Raw genomic sequence first — 13,513 nt, 5'->3', positions numbered from 1 at the left:
ACCCACTCTTAGATTCTGAACGCCTTGAGGCCAGGAATCATATTTCTTATCTTATGTGTTTCTTTCTTAGAAGTAGTCATGGTACTGCTGGTAGCAGAATCTTAACTGTAGAAATCATTCTTAATCTTGTGACTTGCCTAACCCCATATCAGATTGAAAGGAAGCAAAATTCTTTTAAGTTTTAAGGACTGAAAATACTCAACTAATAGCATCAGATTCAGCGTACATGGTTCTGGTTTTAATGGGCTAAGTTGTATACAGTGAACCTATTTGAACACATACCACAAAAGGTCTTCCTATTGAGCAGTATTTATCTTCAAGTCAATTTGTTTCAGTATAGTGAACTTTTAGGCTAAAACAAACAGTGTGTCCCAAACATCAAGTGAGTTTCTCACATTAAAATGAAGATGGAAGTTTACTTACAGAAACAGGCTTCGTAGAAGTTTGAGAATGTGGGCCCAAATCAGATCAATCAATCCATGGTATTTGAGTGCTTACTATGTACAGAGCACTGTACTTAGTCCTTGGGAGAGTACAACAGAATTAGATCTGTTCCTTAAACAAATATAGTGTATTTGCCCCTTTTCATCCTTGTGTATGTTGTCAGTCACTCAATCAGTAATGTTTGTTGAGCAACTATTGTGTGTAGAGAACTGTCCTAAGCACTTAGGAGAGTTCAGTGGAATTTGTAGAAAGAGCAGACACAATCCCTGCCCTCACAGAGCTAAAAGTCTAGTGAGGGGAACAGATACTATGATGTAAATTACAGCTAGGAGGAAGTAGTAGATTATAAAATGTCAGTGCTTAAGTGCTAATGGCGGAGGGGGCATGAACTGGGAAGGCCTGAAGGAAGTGTGAGGGAAGATAGTAGATACAAGATGTGTGATGGAAGATATAAGAAACAAATATGTGATGGAAGATAGGACACAAGTATAAGTGGTGGAAGATATAAGATGCAAGTATAAGTGATGAAAGATATGATACAAAATATGTGATGGAAGATGAAAGAAAGAAGCGCAGGTTATTTTCAGGGAGATGAAAAGTGAGAGCTGTGATGAAGTGAAAATAAGTACTGCTAGCACCAACCATTTTGCTGTACCTCCATCTGTCTCTTACCACCAACCCCTTGCTCACAGCCTCCCTGGGCCTGGATCTCCTTCCCATTTCATGTCTGACTAACCACACTGCCCATCTTCAAAACCCTTTTAAAATCATGTCTTCTCTAAGATTCCTTCCTTCCCTTAAACTTCTCTTTTCCACAGCTTAATTGCCCTCCCAACTTCATTGCCTATGCACATGGTGTGTACTCGTTAATTACTTTGATACTCATCCCAGCGCCACAGCTATTAATGTAAACATTGCTGTACTCTGCCCCTTTCACTATCTGTAACTCATTTTAATGTCTGTCTTCCCAACTAGATTTTTAAGGTCCTTGTGGGCAGAAATATCTACCAATTCTGTTCTATTGTAATAGTAATAATGATATTTGTTAAGCGCTTACTATGTGCCAAGCACTGTTCTAAGCACCCGGGTGGATACAAGCAAATCGAGTGTACACAATCCCTGACCCATGTGGGGTTCACAGTCTCAACCCCCATTTTACAGATGAGGTAACTGAGGCATAGAGAAATGAAGTGACTTGCCCCAGGTCATGCTTGTACTCTCCCAAGCATGCAGACCAGTGCTTAGCATACATTGTGATCAATAAATGCCATTAATTGATAACTAGTGGGGAAGTGTGCCTTAAAGCCAGTGAGTGATCTTGAGTTCCTGCTTGATGTAGGCAACCATTAGAAGTATTTGAGAAAATGGGAAATGGTGCAAAGAAAAATGGTCAGGGCAGCAGAGCGAAAGTATGAACTCAGCAGGGGAGAAGATTAGGGACTGGGAGGTCATCAAGAAGGCCAATACAGTAACGAAGTAGAGATATGACATGTACCTCGAGAGAAAGGTGTGAATTCTGGAAATGTTGTGGAGGAAGAAGTGATAGGATTGGTGATGGGCTGAATATGGGTTTTGGCTTCCAAAATATTTCAAATTGTGGTGGATATGAAATGTAATGGGTAAGAATTATCTGGTAGAAATGTATAAATTCACTTTTAGTAGCTAAATGTCATCTTATTTCCTCGTGACAAGAACTCACTTTTTTAGCAGCAGGACCACTGTGAGATTTAAGATCCACTTCAGTACATCAAGGTGGATTTAGTGTTTATATTCAGAAATGCCTTTAACTTTTAAGGACAAGGGTGGTGTTTAAACTCTTAGATTTCTAGTATATGATGATGTGGGTTATGGGCAAAAGGAGAAATTAATCTATGACCTCTGCCAGAACAAGGTTTGGATTGACAGCGGCAGCTGAATTAGGAAACATTTTTCTGACAGTGTGTATCTGCCTAGTTATAACATGACACAGAATTTGCAGCAACAGCGATGTGACTGGAGTTGAGAAGGGGTGGGTACTAACAATGTGAGTTTTCCTTAATGAGGGATTCTGCAAGAACCTCCATGTTCTAGGCGAGCTGATGGTACGGGTAATAGAAATAAAACAAACACCCTCAGTCTGCAAGTGTTGATGAAATGGTTGTTATTAGGAGTACCAGTGATAATTTGTCTTTTTTCAAGCAGCGTGGCTCAGTGGCAAGAGCCCGGGCTTGGGAGTCAAGGTCATTGATTCAAATCCCAGCTCTGCCACTTGTCAGCTGTGACTGTGGGCAAGTCACTTAACTTCTCTGTGCCTCAGTTCCCTCATCTGTAAAATGGGGATTAAATGTGAGCCTCTCGTGGGACAACCCAATTACCCTGTATCTACCCCAGTGCTTAGAACAGGGCTCTGCACATAGTAAGCGTTTAACAAATACCAACTTTTTTTTTTGAGTCTTACCAGTATAGCTAAAGTACTGTTTGTCTACCATACAGGGATCTCATATATTTTTTACGTCCTGTGAAATGAGTAGTTGTAGAAAGTTTACAAGAAGCAAAATTATCAGTTGCTATAACTCCCTGTTTAATGGAATGAGTTATTTCTGAAGTGTTCATCCTCTTTTTACATGGAAATGAAAAATGCCTACTCTATTATTAAGAGCCAATTTGGGCAGTCTGAAAATAAGTTTTAATAGAATAGTTTTGGAGCCATGACCATACTCTACCAATAGATTTAACCTTTCTTATCATCGTTTAGAAAAAGGGACAAAACAAAAAAAATGGTTCCTGTTAATTACTAAAAAGAACCCTTTTTAAAAGGAAACTCACTATTTAGAATTGCACTGGATCTTCCTACGATATGTCTGGTTCCCAGAATTATGCATCCTTGAAATAGAAAATGAAATTTTTATCATTTCTGATGTATGTATCTTGTTGAATCTGGAGGTGATAGCCTCGAGTTCTGGGGATTATTAGTAATACTTGTACAATGCTTCACATAGGCTTTGCAAAATACTGTGTGTTGAAGGTATTCCTGGAAATGTTTTAATGAATACAAATGGGGATTTACAAGAGATTCATTTAAGACTTGGTTCCAGGCTCAATCCTGGGGAGGCCTGAATCACAGAGCAATGTGACTACGACAACAAGGAGAATACATTTAATATCGAGCAAGTCATAAGTAGCTACAGTAGAAATTTATCCAAGCTGATTTTTGGGCACCTCACCGCTTTGAGCAAAAAGGTGGTGGGGGAGAAATTTCTCAAAAGGCCTTAATGTTCAAAGTGTGTTCTGGCAACCCTATGCACTCATGCAAGGGTGGACTGGCCCTCCTATCTGTGTACAGGCACATAAGCAGTAGTAATTTGGTGGGGTTTATGTGCTGTAGTAGTCAGCAGCCAGTAGTCAGTGTAGGGAGGATTGTGAAGATCATTAGGCACAACTTAGTATTTAGCAAGCTGCTTGTCTGGGAGGGAAAAAGAGTATAAAATATTTTCTTGTGTTTCTTTTATATTGAGTCCAGGGCATGGTGAAAGATGGTGGTTGGGGGATAAGTGTTTTACATGATACCAATCTAGTATTTTTATTGACAGGTTACATGTCTTGCATGTGATAACAAGTCAAATACAGTAGAACCTTTCTGGGACCTTTCATTGGAATTTCCAGAAAGATACCACTGCAATGGAAAAGAAATGGTCTCCCAATATCCATGTTTGGTTACGGAAATGTTGGCCAAATTCACAGAAACCGAAGCTTTAGAGGGGAGAATTTATGCGTGTGACCAGTGTAACAGTGAGTATGTGTTCTGTGCTTAAAATATTAACTGATCAACTTTCTGTGAAAAAACTATTACCTTGATTTTTACATACTATCCATCTTCAAAGTTCAGGCATTCCTGCCAAAATGTGACTGTTTAGAGCTTGATTTTAATAGAAATACAAAGAACAAGGGAACAGAGTTACCATTGGCTTTAACAGAAAGCAGCTCCTCCAGAAGTTAATTCATTAGTATTGACACCTACAAAAAATTAGTTTAGTACAAATAGACTTTAAGCAGTGGCAAATGGAGTCCCCTCCAAGGCTCATAAGTGCTAATTAGTGTCAGAGAAACAAGTGGAGTTTTAGGGTTTGCCTTCTACAGCCATCTTGAAAGCAGCAGCAGCATGGAAAGAGCCTGGGGCCCGGGAATCAGAGGACCACCTGGATTCTAGTCCTAGGTCTGCCCAGCTTTAGTCTGCTGTGTATCCTTGGACAAGTCACTTCTCTGTGCCTCAGTTCTGTCATCTGCACAGTGGGGATTCAGTATCTGTTCTTCCTCCGACCGTGAGCCCCGTGTGGGACCTGATTATCTTTTATCTACCCCAGTCTTGGCACAGAGTAAGCACTTAAATGCCACGATTATTATTTTTGTTATTACGCTTTTGTAGGAAAAATCTATTAAAACCACATCTCCTCTAAGAGGCCTACTCTGACGAATCCCTCGTACTCCCCATCTTATTCCTCCTCCCTTCTGCATTGCTGTGGGTCTGTACCCCTTAAGCAGTTAGCCTTATGGATCTGTTTATTTTAATGTCTGTCTCCTGACCAGACTGTAAACTCCTTGTGGGCAGGAATTGTATCTGTCAACTCTATTGTAGTGTACTCTCCCAGGCTCTGCACATAGTGAGTGCTCAGTAAATACCACTGACTGAAGTGCCTAACTGTTTGCTGAAATAGTTGTTTGATGACAGCATATTTGTCTACATCTGATTTGGGATGCAAAGGTAATAATGGTAGATAATTATAATAATGTATAGTTAAGCGCTTAACAGATATCATTATCATCATTATTATTATTTGTTAGGTGCTTACTGGGTGCCAGGCATTGTACAAAGCGCTGGGGTGGATAGAAGATAATCGGGTTGTCCTTGTCCCATGTGATGCTCACAGTCTCAATCCCCATTTGACAGATGAGGGAACTGAGGCACAGAGAAGTGAAGTGACTTGCCCAAGGTCACACAGCAGACAAGTGTCGGAGCCAGGATGAGAACCCAGGTCCTTCTGACTCCCAGGTCGGTGCTCTCTCCACTATGCCATGCTGTTTGTCAGCATGGCACCCTTCAGGGTTGAAAACAGCTTGGAAGGGGAAGAGTAAATAGTGTGAAGGATTCTGCCATCTGTTTCTATCAGCAGAGAGTGGTTAGTCCACCTGGCAGGAGAGGAAAAATTTCCTTTAGGGATCACCCTTATGCTCTTTAAAAATTTGCGATTCATAGAATCTAAATGGGGTTCTCAAAGAAGAACACTTTTCTTTGGCCATTTGTAGCTGCAAAAATTATGCTGATAATGAAAAGTCATTAAACCAGTAAAACACAGTATTAAGAGTGCCTTACTCAGTTTTTCTGTGTCACTGTGGCTGCACAGAAACCTTCTGTTTGTCCTATTTGAGAAACACTGGTCTAAATGCTTACTATTGGTTTGATTTTGTTTTTAGTGAGTAACTGCAAAGGGGAGGTTCTGATTAAACACTGAACAGGTAGGCTTTTAGAATTGGAGATATTTTGTGATTCTTTCAAAAAAGTTTCTAGAGAAAGGAAAACTGAAATTTGTCTTACTAATACACAGCATTAGCCCAACAAAGATTTTCAGAACTGCACAACATGTAGTTAAATCACAAATGGGTATTAAAGAAATCTAGGCCATATGTATCAGTGTTGTGGAGTTCACTTTTTGCTGAATTAGTACTGGCATTCAAAATGAAGAATGGTAATATTTTCTACCAGTTCCATTTTTAGTTGTACCCTGAAAATGCCCACTTGAAATCTAAGCATATTATCCTTCTGTTTGCTCCGTTACAGCAAAACGTAGGAAGTTTTCCTCAAAGCCAGTTATACTTACAGAAGCACAGAAACAGCTGATGGTCTGTCGACTACCTCAAGTTCTGAGACTACACCTCAAACGATTCAGGTTAGTATTGTCGTCATTTCACAAGGTTTTGTACAAATGATTGGCTCAAAGTTGGTAGTCATAGCTACTTCATAAATTTAATATTTTAATAACTTCAAGTGCTTATTACCATGCTCTCTGCACACAGTAAGCATTCAGATACCTTTGATCAGTTGAGGAGCACATGCTGGCTTTAAGCTGACATTGGCAGTTAAAGCTATTTAATACAATTACTTTACTATTCCCCAGAATATCTCTAAAATATTTTAGCTGGCAATTAGTACTAATGATAGACATAATCAAGTGCTTACTACATGCCAAGTACTGTGCTAAATTTAAGATAATCAGATCAAACATGGCCCTTGTCCCATGACCCTCACAATTGAAGAGGTGAAGAATTAGGTATTTTATCCCTATTTTACCATTTTCTCATTGTGGACCTTGTGTGCAGTTGCTGGGAATCACTACCACTATTCTTGGTCCTGTCTAACCTCCTCCTCCTCCCCGCCATTCCCCAGTCAGAAAAGACCTAATATAGCAACCTGAATTACAAACCCAGCCCTGCAATTGTTTTGTCGGACCCATTACAAGATTCTACACCCGAGATAGTCCTTCCCTTGGAACAGGCTTCCTCCCAGTCTTGATTCTCCCACTTTATCCTCTCAGTGGTAGTAACCAAATGCAATGACTTCTATCTACTCCACTCTAGTCTTTCTCAACCTCTTGGCTGCCTTTGACCCTTGGACCACCCCCTTCTGGGTATATTATCCAAACTTGGCTTCGTTGACACTATCCTCTCCTGGTTCTTCTCCTCGTAGCTCTCTGGCTGCTCTGTCTTTTTTTTGTGGGCTCCTCTGCCTCTCACCCACTGACAGTGGGAGTACCTTGAGACTCAGTTCTGGAGCCCCTTGTATTTTCCATCTGAACCCACTCCTTTGGAGGACTCATTCACTCTCATGGCTTCAAGTGCCTCTCTCTGCAAATAATTACCAAACCTCCAACTCTAGTCCTGAGCACTCTTTCATTCATATTTATTGAGTGCTTACTGTGTGCAGAGTGCATGGGAGAGTACAATACAGTGACGGACAGACACCTTCCCTGCCCACTCGTCTGGAATCTCATATTTCTTTCCGCTTTCAGGACATCTCTACTTGGATATCCCACCAATACCTCAAACTTAACATGTCCGAAAGAGAACTCCTCATCTTTCCACCCAAACCTTATCCTTCCTCTGACTTTCCCATCACTGTGGACAACCTTGCTAACCTCCCTGCCTCCTGTCTCTCCTCACTTTAGTCCAGACTTCACCTGCTGTCCAGATTAATTGATATCCCCATTCCACATTATGGCCCTCATTGCCAATCCCCATTCTTATGATCCATTATCCATGAAAGACAAACCCTGATTTGAGACGGCCTCATCTCCATACTCCATGGATTCACAAAACTCTGCGACCATCCCTATAGAATACTAAATTTGATCCGTATTTGCTATGTAAGAGTTCACCAGAAATTTTCTCCCAAGGATGTATTTTGTGTCCTCGAGTTTTAGATATTGACTAGCTTTGTTTGTGTGCCCAGAGAACTGAAGGAAAAAAAAATTACAGAGGAAGGGGGAATGGACTTACCGCCTCCCCCCCCCCCCCCTTCTTTAAGCTACTAAGAACCTGGACAGTGCCATTACTGGGTTAGTCCAGCGGTCCACACAACCCTGTAGTGTGCAAGAAGATACTTGGAAGAATCACATGCTGGCTACTCTCTACAACATCAGTCCGAATGGTTATGGATGCCTTATTGAACATCCTTAATTTACCCTTCAATAATCCATAATGGGCTTCTTGTCCAGGGCATTATCCAGACCCCATCTGAAAAGAGTATATGCAGCTAAAATGGGGAAATAGATGTGTAGCGTCACTTTCATATGGTCAGGAAATTGTGAGCATCATTGAAAAAGATGATTTTCCTGTTAGAACCACCAGAGTGCCTTAACTTTTTAAAATTTGGTTTTGTAGATGGTCGGGACGTAATCATCGAGAGAAAATAGGAGTGCACGTGAGCTTTGAAGAAATTCTCAACATGGAGCCCTATTGCTGCAGGGAATCCGTCAAATCCCTCACACCAGATTGTTTTATATATGACTTGTCTGCTGTGGTGATGCATCACGGAAAAGGATTTGGCTCAGGACACTACACCGCATACTGCTACAACTCTGAAGGAGGTAAGGATGAAGAAGAATCCTACCTAATCCCAGCTCTGAGGAGGACTATGCAAATAATAAATGGAATCTTGAGCTAGGAACTTAATTCTTTCCAGGTCTAGCACTTACCAGCTAAATAGGCTCAGCAAGACCTGTGTCCTTAAAGGGAAAAGCTTGGGCTACGATGATGTTCCTCCCACTGTCCTAGCAGTGATATTAGCATAGATAGGCCAGACCATTTCAAATGAGCACAGTCAGTTCCTCCAATCGATGTGTTCACGGCCGGAGGGCAGAGTTAGGGAACGTGCTTCCATAATATCCCTGTCTGGTTACTGTGCAGCTTGGGTTCAGAAGAAGCCATTGTGCCCGGGTGTGCAGCAGTGGTCAGAGGGAGAGCACTACAACATCCACTTTCTAGCATGGGATGCTACATGAATATAACCCCAGCATCATAGAAAAACTGGTATACAATAAAAGCTCGCAGTGGTAGGTGCCAGTGAACCAAAAAGGCCTGTCATTAAGAGTAAGGTTATGTGATAGGGGGTTTACCAGTCCCCCGGAGAACTCTGTGACTGATGAGTCTTACAAATCCAGGATTTGCTCACGATTTTGACTCTGCAGTCAGGAGAGCATCTACGGGAGAGGCCCTGAGTGCTGCAAACTCCTTTTCTGCAAAAGATTGATCCAACAAAGCTTTTGAGGATTCATTATATGAATAGTTTTGCTATAGTCCAGCCCAATTTTGTTTTTGTGATTCAGTATTCGTGGTGCATGGTCAGAGAGAAACTCTGGGAAGACCCTTTTACACCCAATAGTTGAGGTGTATCCACACAGGATTAGCCAGTCACTGAGCGGTGACACTCCACAAATGGCAAGAAACTGCTCTATTTTCAGTCTCCATCAAGGTCATTTAATGACAATTTTAGAGTAGGATTAAGTCAGATTAATGAAACAGTTTCTTCCGATTTAGGATTTATCTGAAAAGAGTAATAACTTTTTCACATAATCAGGTATATCATCCGACTTCATATGTTCAGTCAGCACTGATATGATATACCTGCTTATGTAATCAGGATGATATACCTGATTATGTAAGTTTTATTGAAAGTTATGTTTATTAAAAAAATAGCAATTTAAATGATTTGCACAATTTTGTCTTATTGTAGGATTCTGGGTACACTGCAATGATTCCAAGCTCAGTCTGTGCACTATGGAAGAAGTATGCAAGGCACAAGCTTATATTTTGTTTTATACCCAGCGTGTTACTTGGGGAAGTGAACACTGTCAGTTCTCAACTGAGGCATTGCCTAGTTGCCAACAGTACACTGAAGAAATTGAGAATTCTTGCGAAAGCAGGAGCTGATCCACAGACAATGAATGGTTTTGGTAACTTGTACATATATGAACTGATTGGTTTTTGTACTTTTTTAAATTTTCATTTTGGTGAATCAGTGTACACTGTTGTTTATACATTTAGCCAGTTGAAACAAGTGGTATAATTTAACATATATATTGTCAGAAGGAATTTTTTTAAAAGCACCTGAATTTCTTATACAGCTATTTTTTTAAAGAAAAGTATCTAAATTTTACCTTACCTCAGGAGTTTCTGCTTTTTCTATTTTGATAGTCCTTAATTGGTTTTTTGAGATTGTGTTTTTTTATCGGGTGGTGATTTTTTGTAATGCTGGTTTTATCACGTGTAAGAAATAGCTTTTTAGCAGATCTTTCCTACTGTATCGACTAATTTCTACTAGCTCTGGAAATTAGCTATTTTCTGGATTGACTAGGTAGTTCACCAAAAACATTTTCCCCCAGGATTGGTAATGTTGAAGCAAACTGATCCCAACTGTCTGGCCTGTTTAGGTCATGCTCTTCACAGTTCACTTACATAGTACAGACCAACTCATCTTGAGATGTTATTTGGCTGCAAAAGCTAGGCCATAAAAAAAAGGTCTTAGTTGTTGGAAATAATGATTTATGAGGCCATGTGGCAGCCTATTAATGGGCTTGTATATTTAAGTGAATTTAGTTCATGGTTAAGGGAGTAGGCCTGTTGGCAACTGAGCGGTAGGATCTTTAAACTGTTGTTTTTTAACAGCATAAAATAAGTTAGATTCTAATTTGTACAGCTGAATTGCTGCAGTTTAAAAAATTAGTTTTTCCAAGTTCCAGCAGCATAGTCCTTTACCAGAAGTATGAACTGAAATACAGCATGCAGGGTAAGAGGTTGAAGCACAAGTTCATACTGGTGTGCACTTAATTGGTAAAGTTAGCACTTCGTATGTGCTGTTTTAAATGAATAAAATCAGTCTTAATTTGAATGTGTGCTTGAGCAGCCAAAGGTCTAAGCACACCTCTGTTTTTCCGGAAGACTACAGTGAATTATTCTTTTGATTGAAGGGGCTCTAACATTCAAAGCTTCCCTCTAACTTTAGGTCAATTACTACTCCCCAATTTTTTTTTAGAATGGTAGCATTTCCTTTAAGAGACAAAGTCCTCAGGGATAAGCACAGACAAGTATCAATCTTCTTCCCTTTTTGGAAGTCCAGTTCAGGTGGAATGTCAATAAAATTCAAAGCTGAGAAGGGGAGCAAACCACTAATTACTGCTGGGCTAGCTACATTGTCTTTAGTTTATGGACAGTGATCCCTCTTTACCTTCAGTAGCTGTTGGATTGTCTCAGAGGAGTGGAAGGATGATTTTGGGTGACAGCCTAGCATTAAACAGTTTAATTTAGCACCACACTTCCAGCAGGAATCAAAAAGTGTATCATAAAAATGGGAGCGAGAGTGGATTTTGAGGCAGCCTTTCTCCACCAAATCTATTGTACAAGGGTGAAAGAGGCCTTGATGTGCAATGAGAATTTACCACACATTTTTCCCGGAATAGTTTGTGCCAAAAAAAACTTGCATTAGTTTAATACTAGGATGTGAAATTGTGCATTTCATATACTATGCAAGTCATTACCTCAAGTTAGATCACTATACCTCAATAAAACTTCATGTGGCCAACACTTTTCCTGCTTTCTTAATTTTTAATGTCAAATTGTCTTCATTTAATAATACAGTATAAAGAGTAATATTGGTTGTTCAGGGGACTTGCATAAAAGAAACCTTCCTAGTCCTACCGTGACAGCGTGGGAATCTTACCTTGAAGCTGGTTCATGCTGAATTTTAAACACCAAGTATTACTCAGTGGGAGAGAAGGTATGCTGTTCACATTAAAATGAGAATGAATAGAGCAACACTGTGCAAGAAGTATATTCACTTAGCCCCTCACCAGATGGATCTTCCTGCTAATGCACCAGCAACCCTACAGTTTCGCTTTGCTTGTTCTTCTCCCTTCCCACTGCCCCACCCCATCCAGAATGTCAGGGCAACGTAAAGACATAGCAATTGCATGATGGAGTTTATTCACTTCTACAGCCAATTTTTTCAGTTTTGCAACACCAGTAAAAGCAGCCTAAAGTCAGTTCTTCGTTTAATACTTGTGATCTAATTTTTTTTTTTAAATCCTAATTTGAAGGAGAACTTAATACCCAGGGTCCTGCTCTAACCATGGGATTGAAAAATCTCACGAGTCACGGTTTAATCATTTCAAAAAAGTACTCAAACATCTCATCTTGATCGCTCAGTCTAACAAAAGCTCAATCGGTATAGATTGTTCAGCAATGTCTAAAGGCACTATGTGTTACCGATTTGGGTACGTCATTACTCTAAACGTGACAGCAGTCAAGTGAAACATTAATAGGTAGTTGTAAACTTATAAAATCACAGACATCAAACCCTTAAAGGGTTCAGTACAAAGTTAATAATACAGCTCTGGATCATCACTTTAGAACCAGCAAGTGACACAAGTGACTACGCTAAGAGCCTTTAGTCAGTTTTCAGGTAACAACAAATGTTTCTGAGCCAATTTAAGGAGGCCTCACTCCTACCTCCCCTGGTCCAAAGCACTTCAGCACACAATACTGATAACCATTTGGGCACTATACCCAGGAAGGGAAAAGTTACAGGTACCCTACCTCTTTCTCCAATTTTGCGTAATTATTTCAGCTGGCAGGTATGCCAAAGAAACCACTTTTATCAACAGATTTTAGGTGGTTGTAGGTTTCTCCCTATCGTGAGGAAAAAGGAGCCAGTGAGGACAGACAAAAATCATCTCAAACACACACAAGAACACTGTGAAGGAGGGCATAGCCACATTAACTTAAAATTTACCTAGTTTAAATAAGAAAGCTTTGGGCTTGCTCTCTGCTGCCCTCTTATGGTTTATATTAAGCATTAACCGTCTAGGTAGGTAGTTCAAATGGATTTCAGCTCAAAGTTGATAGAGACGGATTGCTGGAGACTCGATAGACGCTTAATTATCCCTCTAGTGGCTAAGGAAATAGGACGTTTGTATACCTTCGTACTTCGAATGATCGGTTGAAGGAAAGTCAACCCATCAGCTTGAAATAATCTGAGAATGAGCTTCTGGGAACACCTGGGCTTCAGACGGAAGACCAGCACCAGCCCGAATCCTGCATAACTGATGAGCTTCAAACAAAACCATCCTAAAAACAGAGGCAGTAAAAGTTTTCTTACCACCAGGAACCAAGGATTCTTACATTTTCTGGGGTGCACTGCAGGGTGGTTGGATGGACCTGTTTTTACTTAGCTCTATTAGCTGCAGTTGACTCGCATGAAGAGGAGGTGGCATCCTAAATTTGGTGAGCAAACAGTGATCCACAGAAAAAAATCTGGTGCAGAGACGATTTACTGTATCACCTCATCAGGCATTCGTCAACAAGTACATTCCTGAGAAGTCAGGATTCACATGGGAGAAACTAAGAAACCTGGTCTATTTGGAAAGCTCCACCACATGCAAGTAGTCTTCCAAACCTATTTTCTAGTAAGAAATCCATTCTCGAGATGGATTTTAAGCAGTATTCCGACAGTGATGATGGAGTCTTCCCAGGGAAGACTATTTTG

At 40.3% G+C, this 13,513-nt stretch overlaps 1 protein-coding gene across 2 annotated transcripts in view; it reads left to right on the top strand.

Annotated features, from left to right (window-relative positions):
- USP44 (ubiquitin specific peptidase 44) overlaps window positions 1-11,554 on the top strand; it is a 29,857-nt gene extending 18,303 nt beyond the window's left edge. For both annotated transcript variants that reach the window (XM_029078740.1, XM_029078741.1), the window contains exons 3-6: window positions 4,014-4,212; window positions 6,257-6,365; window positions 8,356-8,561; window positions 9,707-11,554. In XM_029078740.1, coding sequence (XP_028934573.1) covers window positions 4,014-4,212; window positions 6,257-6,365; window positions 8,356-8,561; window positions 9,707-9,903 — 711 coding nt within the window. In that variant the 3' untranslated portion in view covers window positions 9,904-11,554. The remainder of the gene's footprint in view (window positions 1-4,013; window positions 4,213-6,256; window positions 6,366-8,355; window positions 8,562-9,706) is intronic.
- The last annotated feature ends 1,959 nt before the right edge of the window (window positions 11,555-13,513 follow it).

Source organism: Ornithorhynchus anatinus, chromosome 14 (genome assembly GCF_004115215.2).
Source record: "Ornithorhynchus anatinus isolate Pmale09 chromosome 14, mOrnAna1.pri.v4, whole genome shotgun sequence".
Taxonomy (NCBI): domain Eukaryota; kingdom Metazoa; phylum Chordata; class Mammalia; order Monotremata; family Ornithorhynchidae; genus Ornithorhynchus; species Ornithorhynchus anatinus.
Note: the sequence above shows the minus strand (reverse complement) of the source record. Positions and strands in the feature narration are given on the sequence as shown.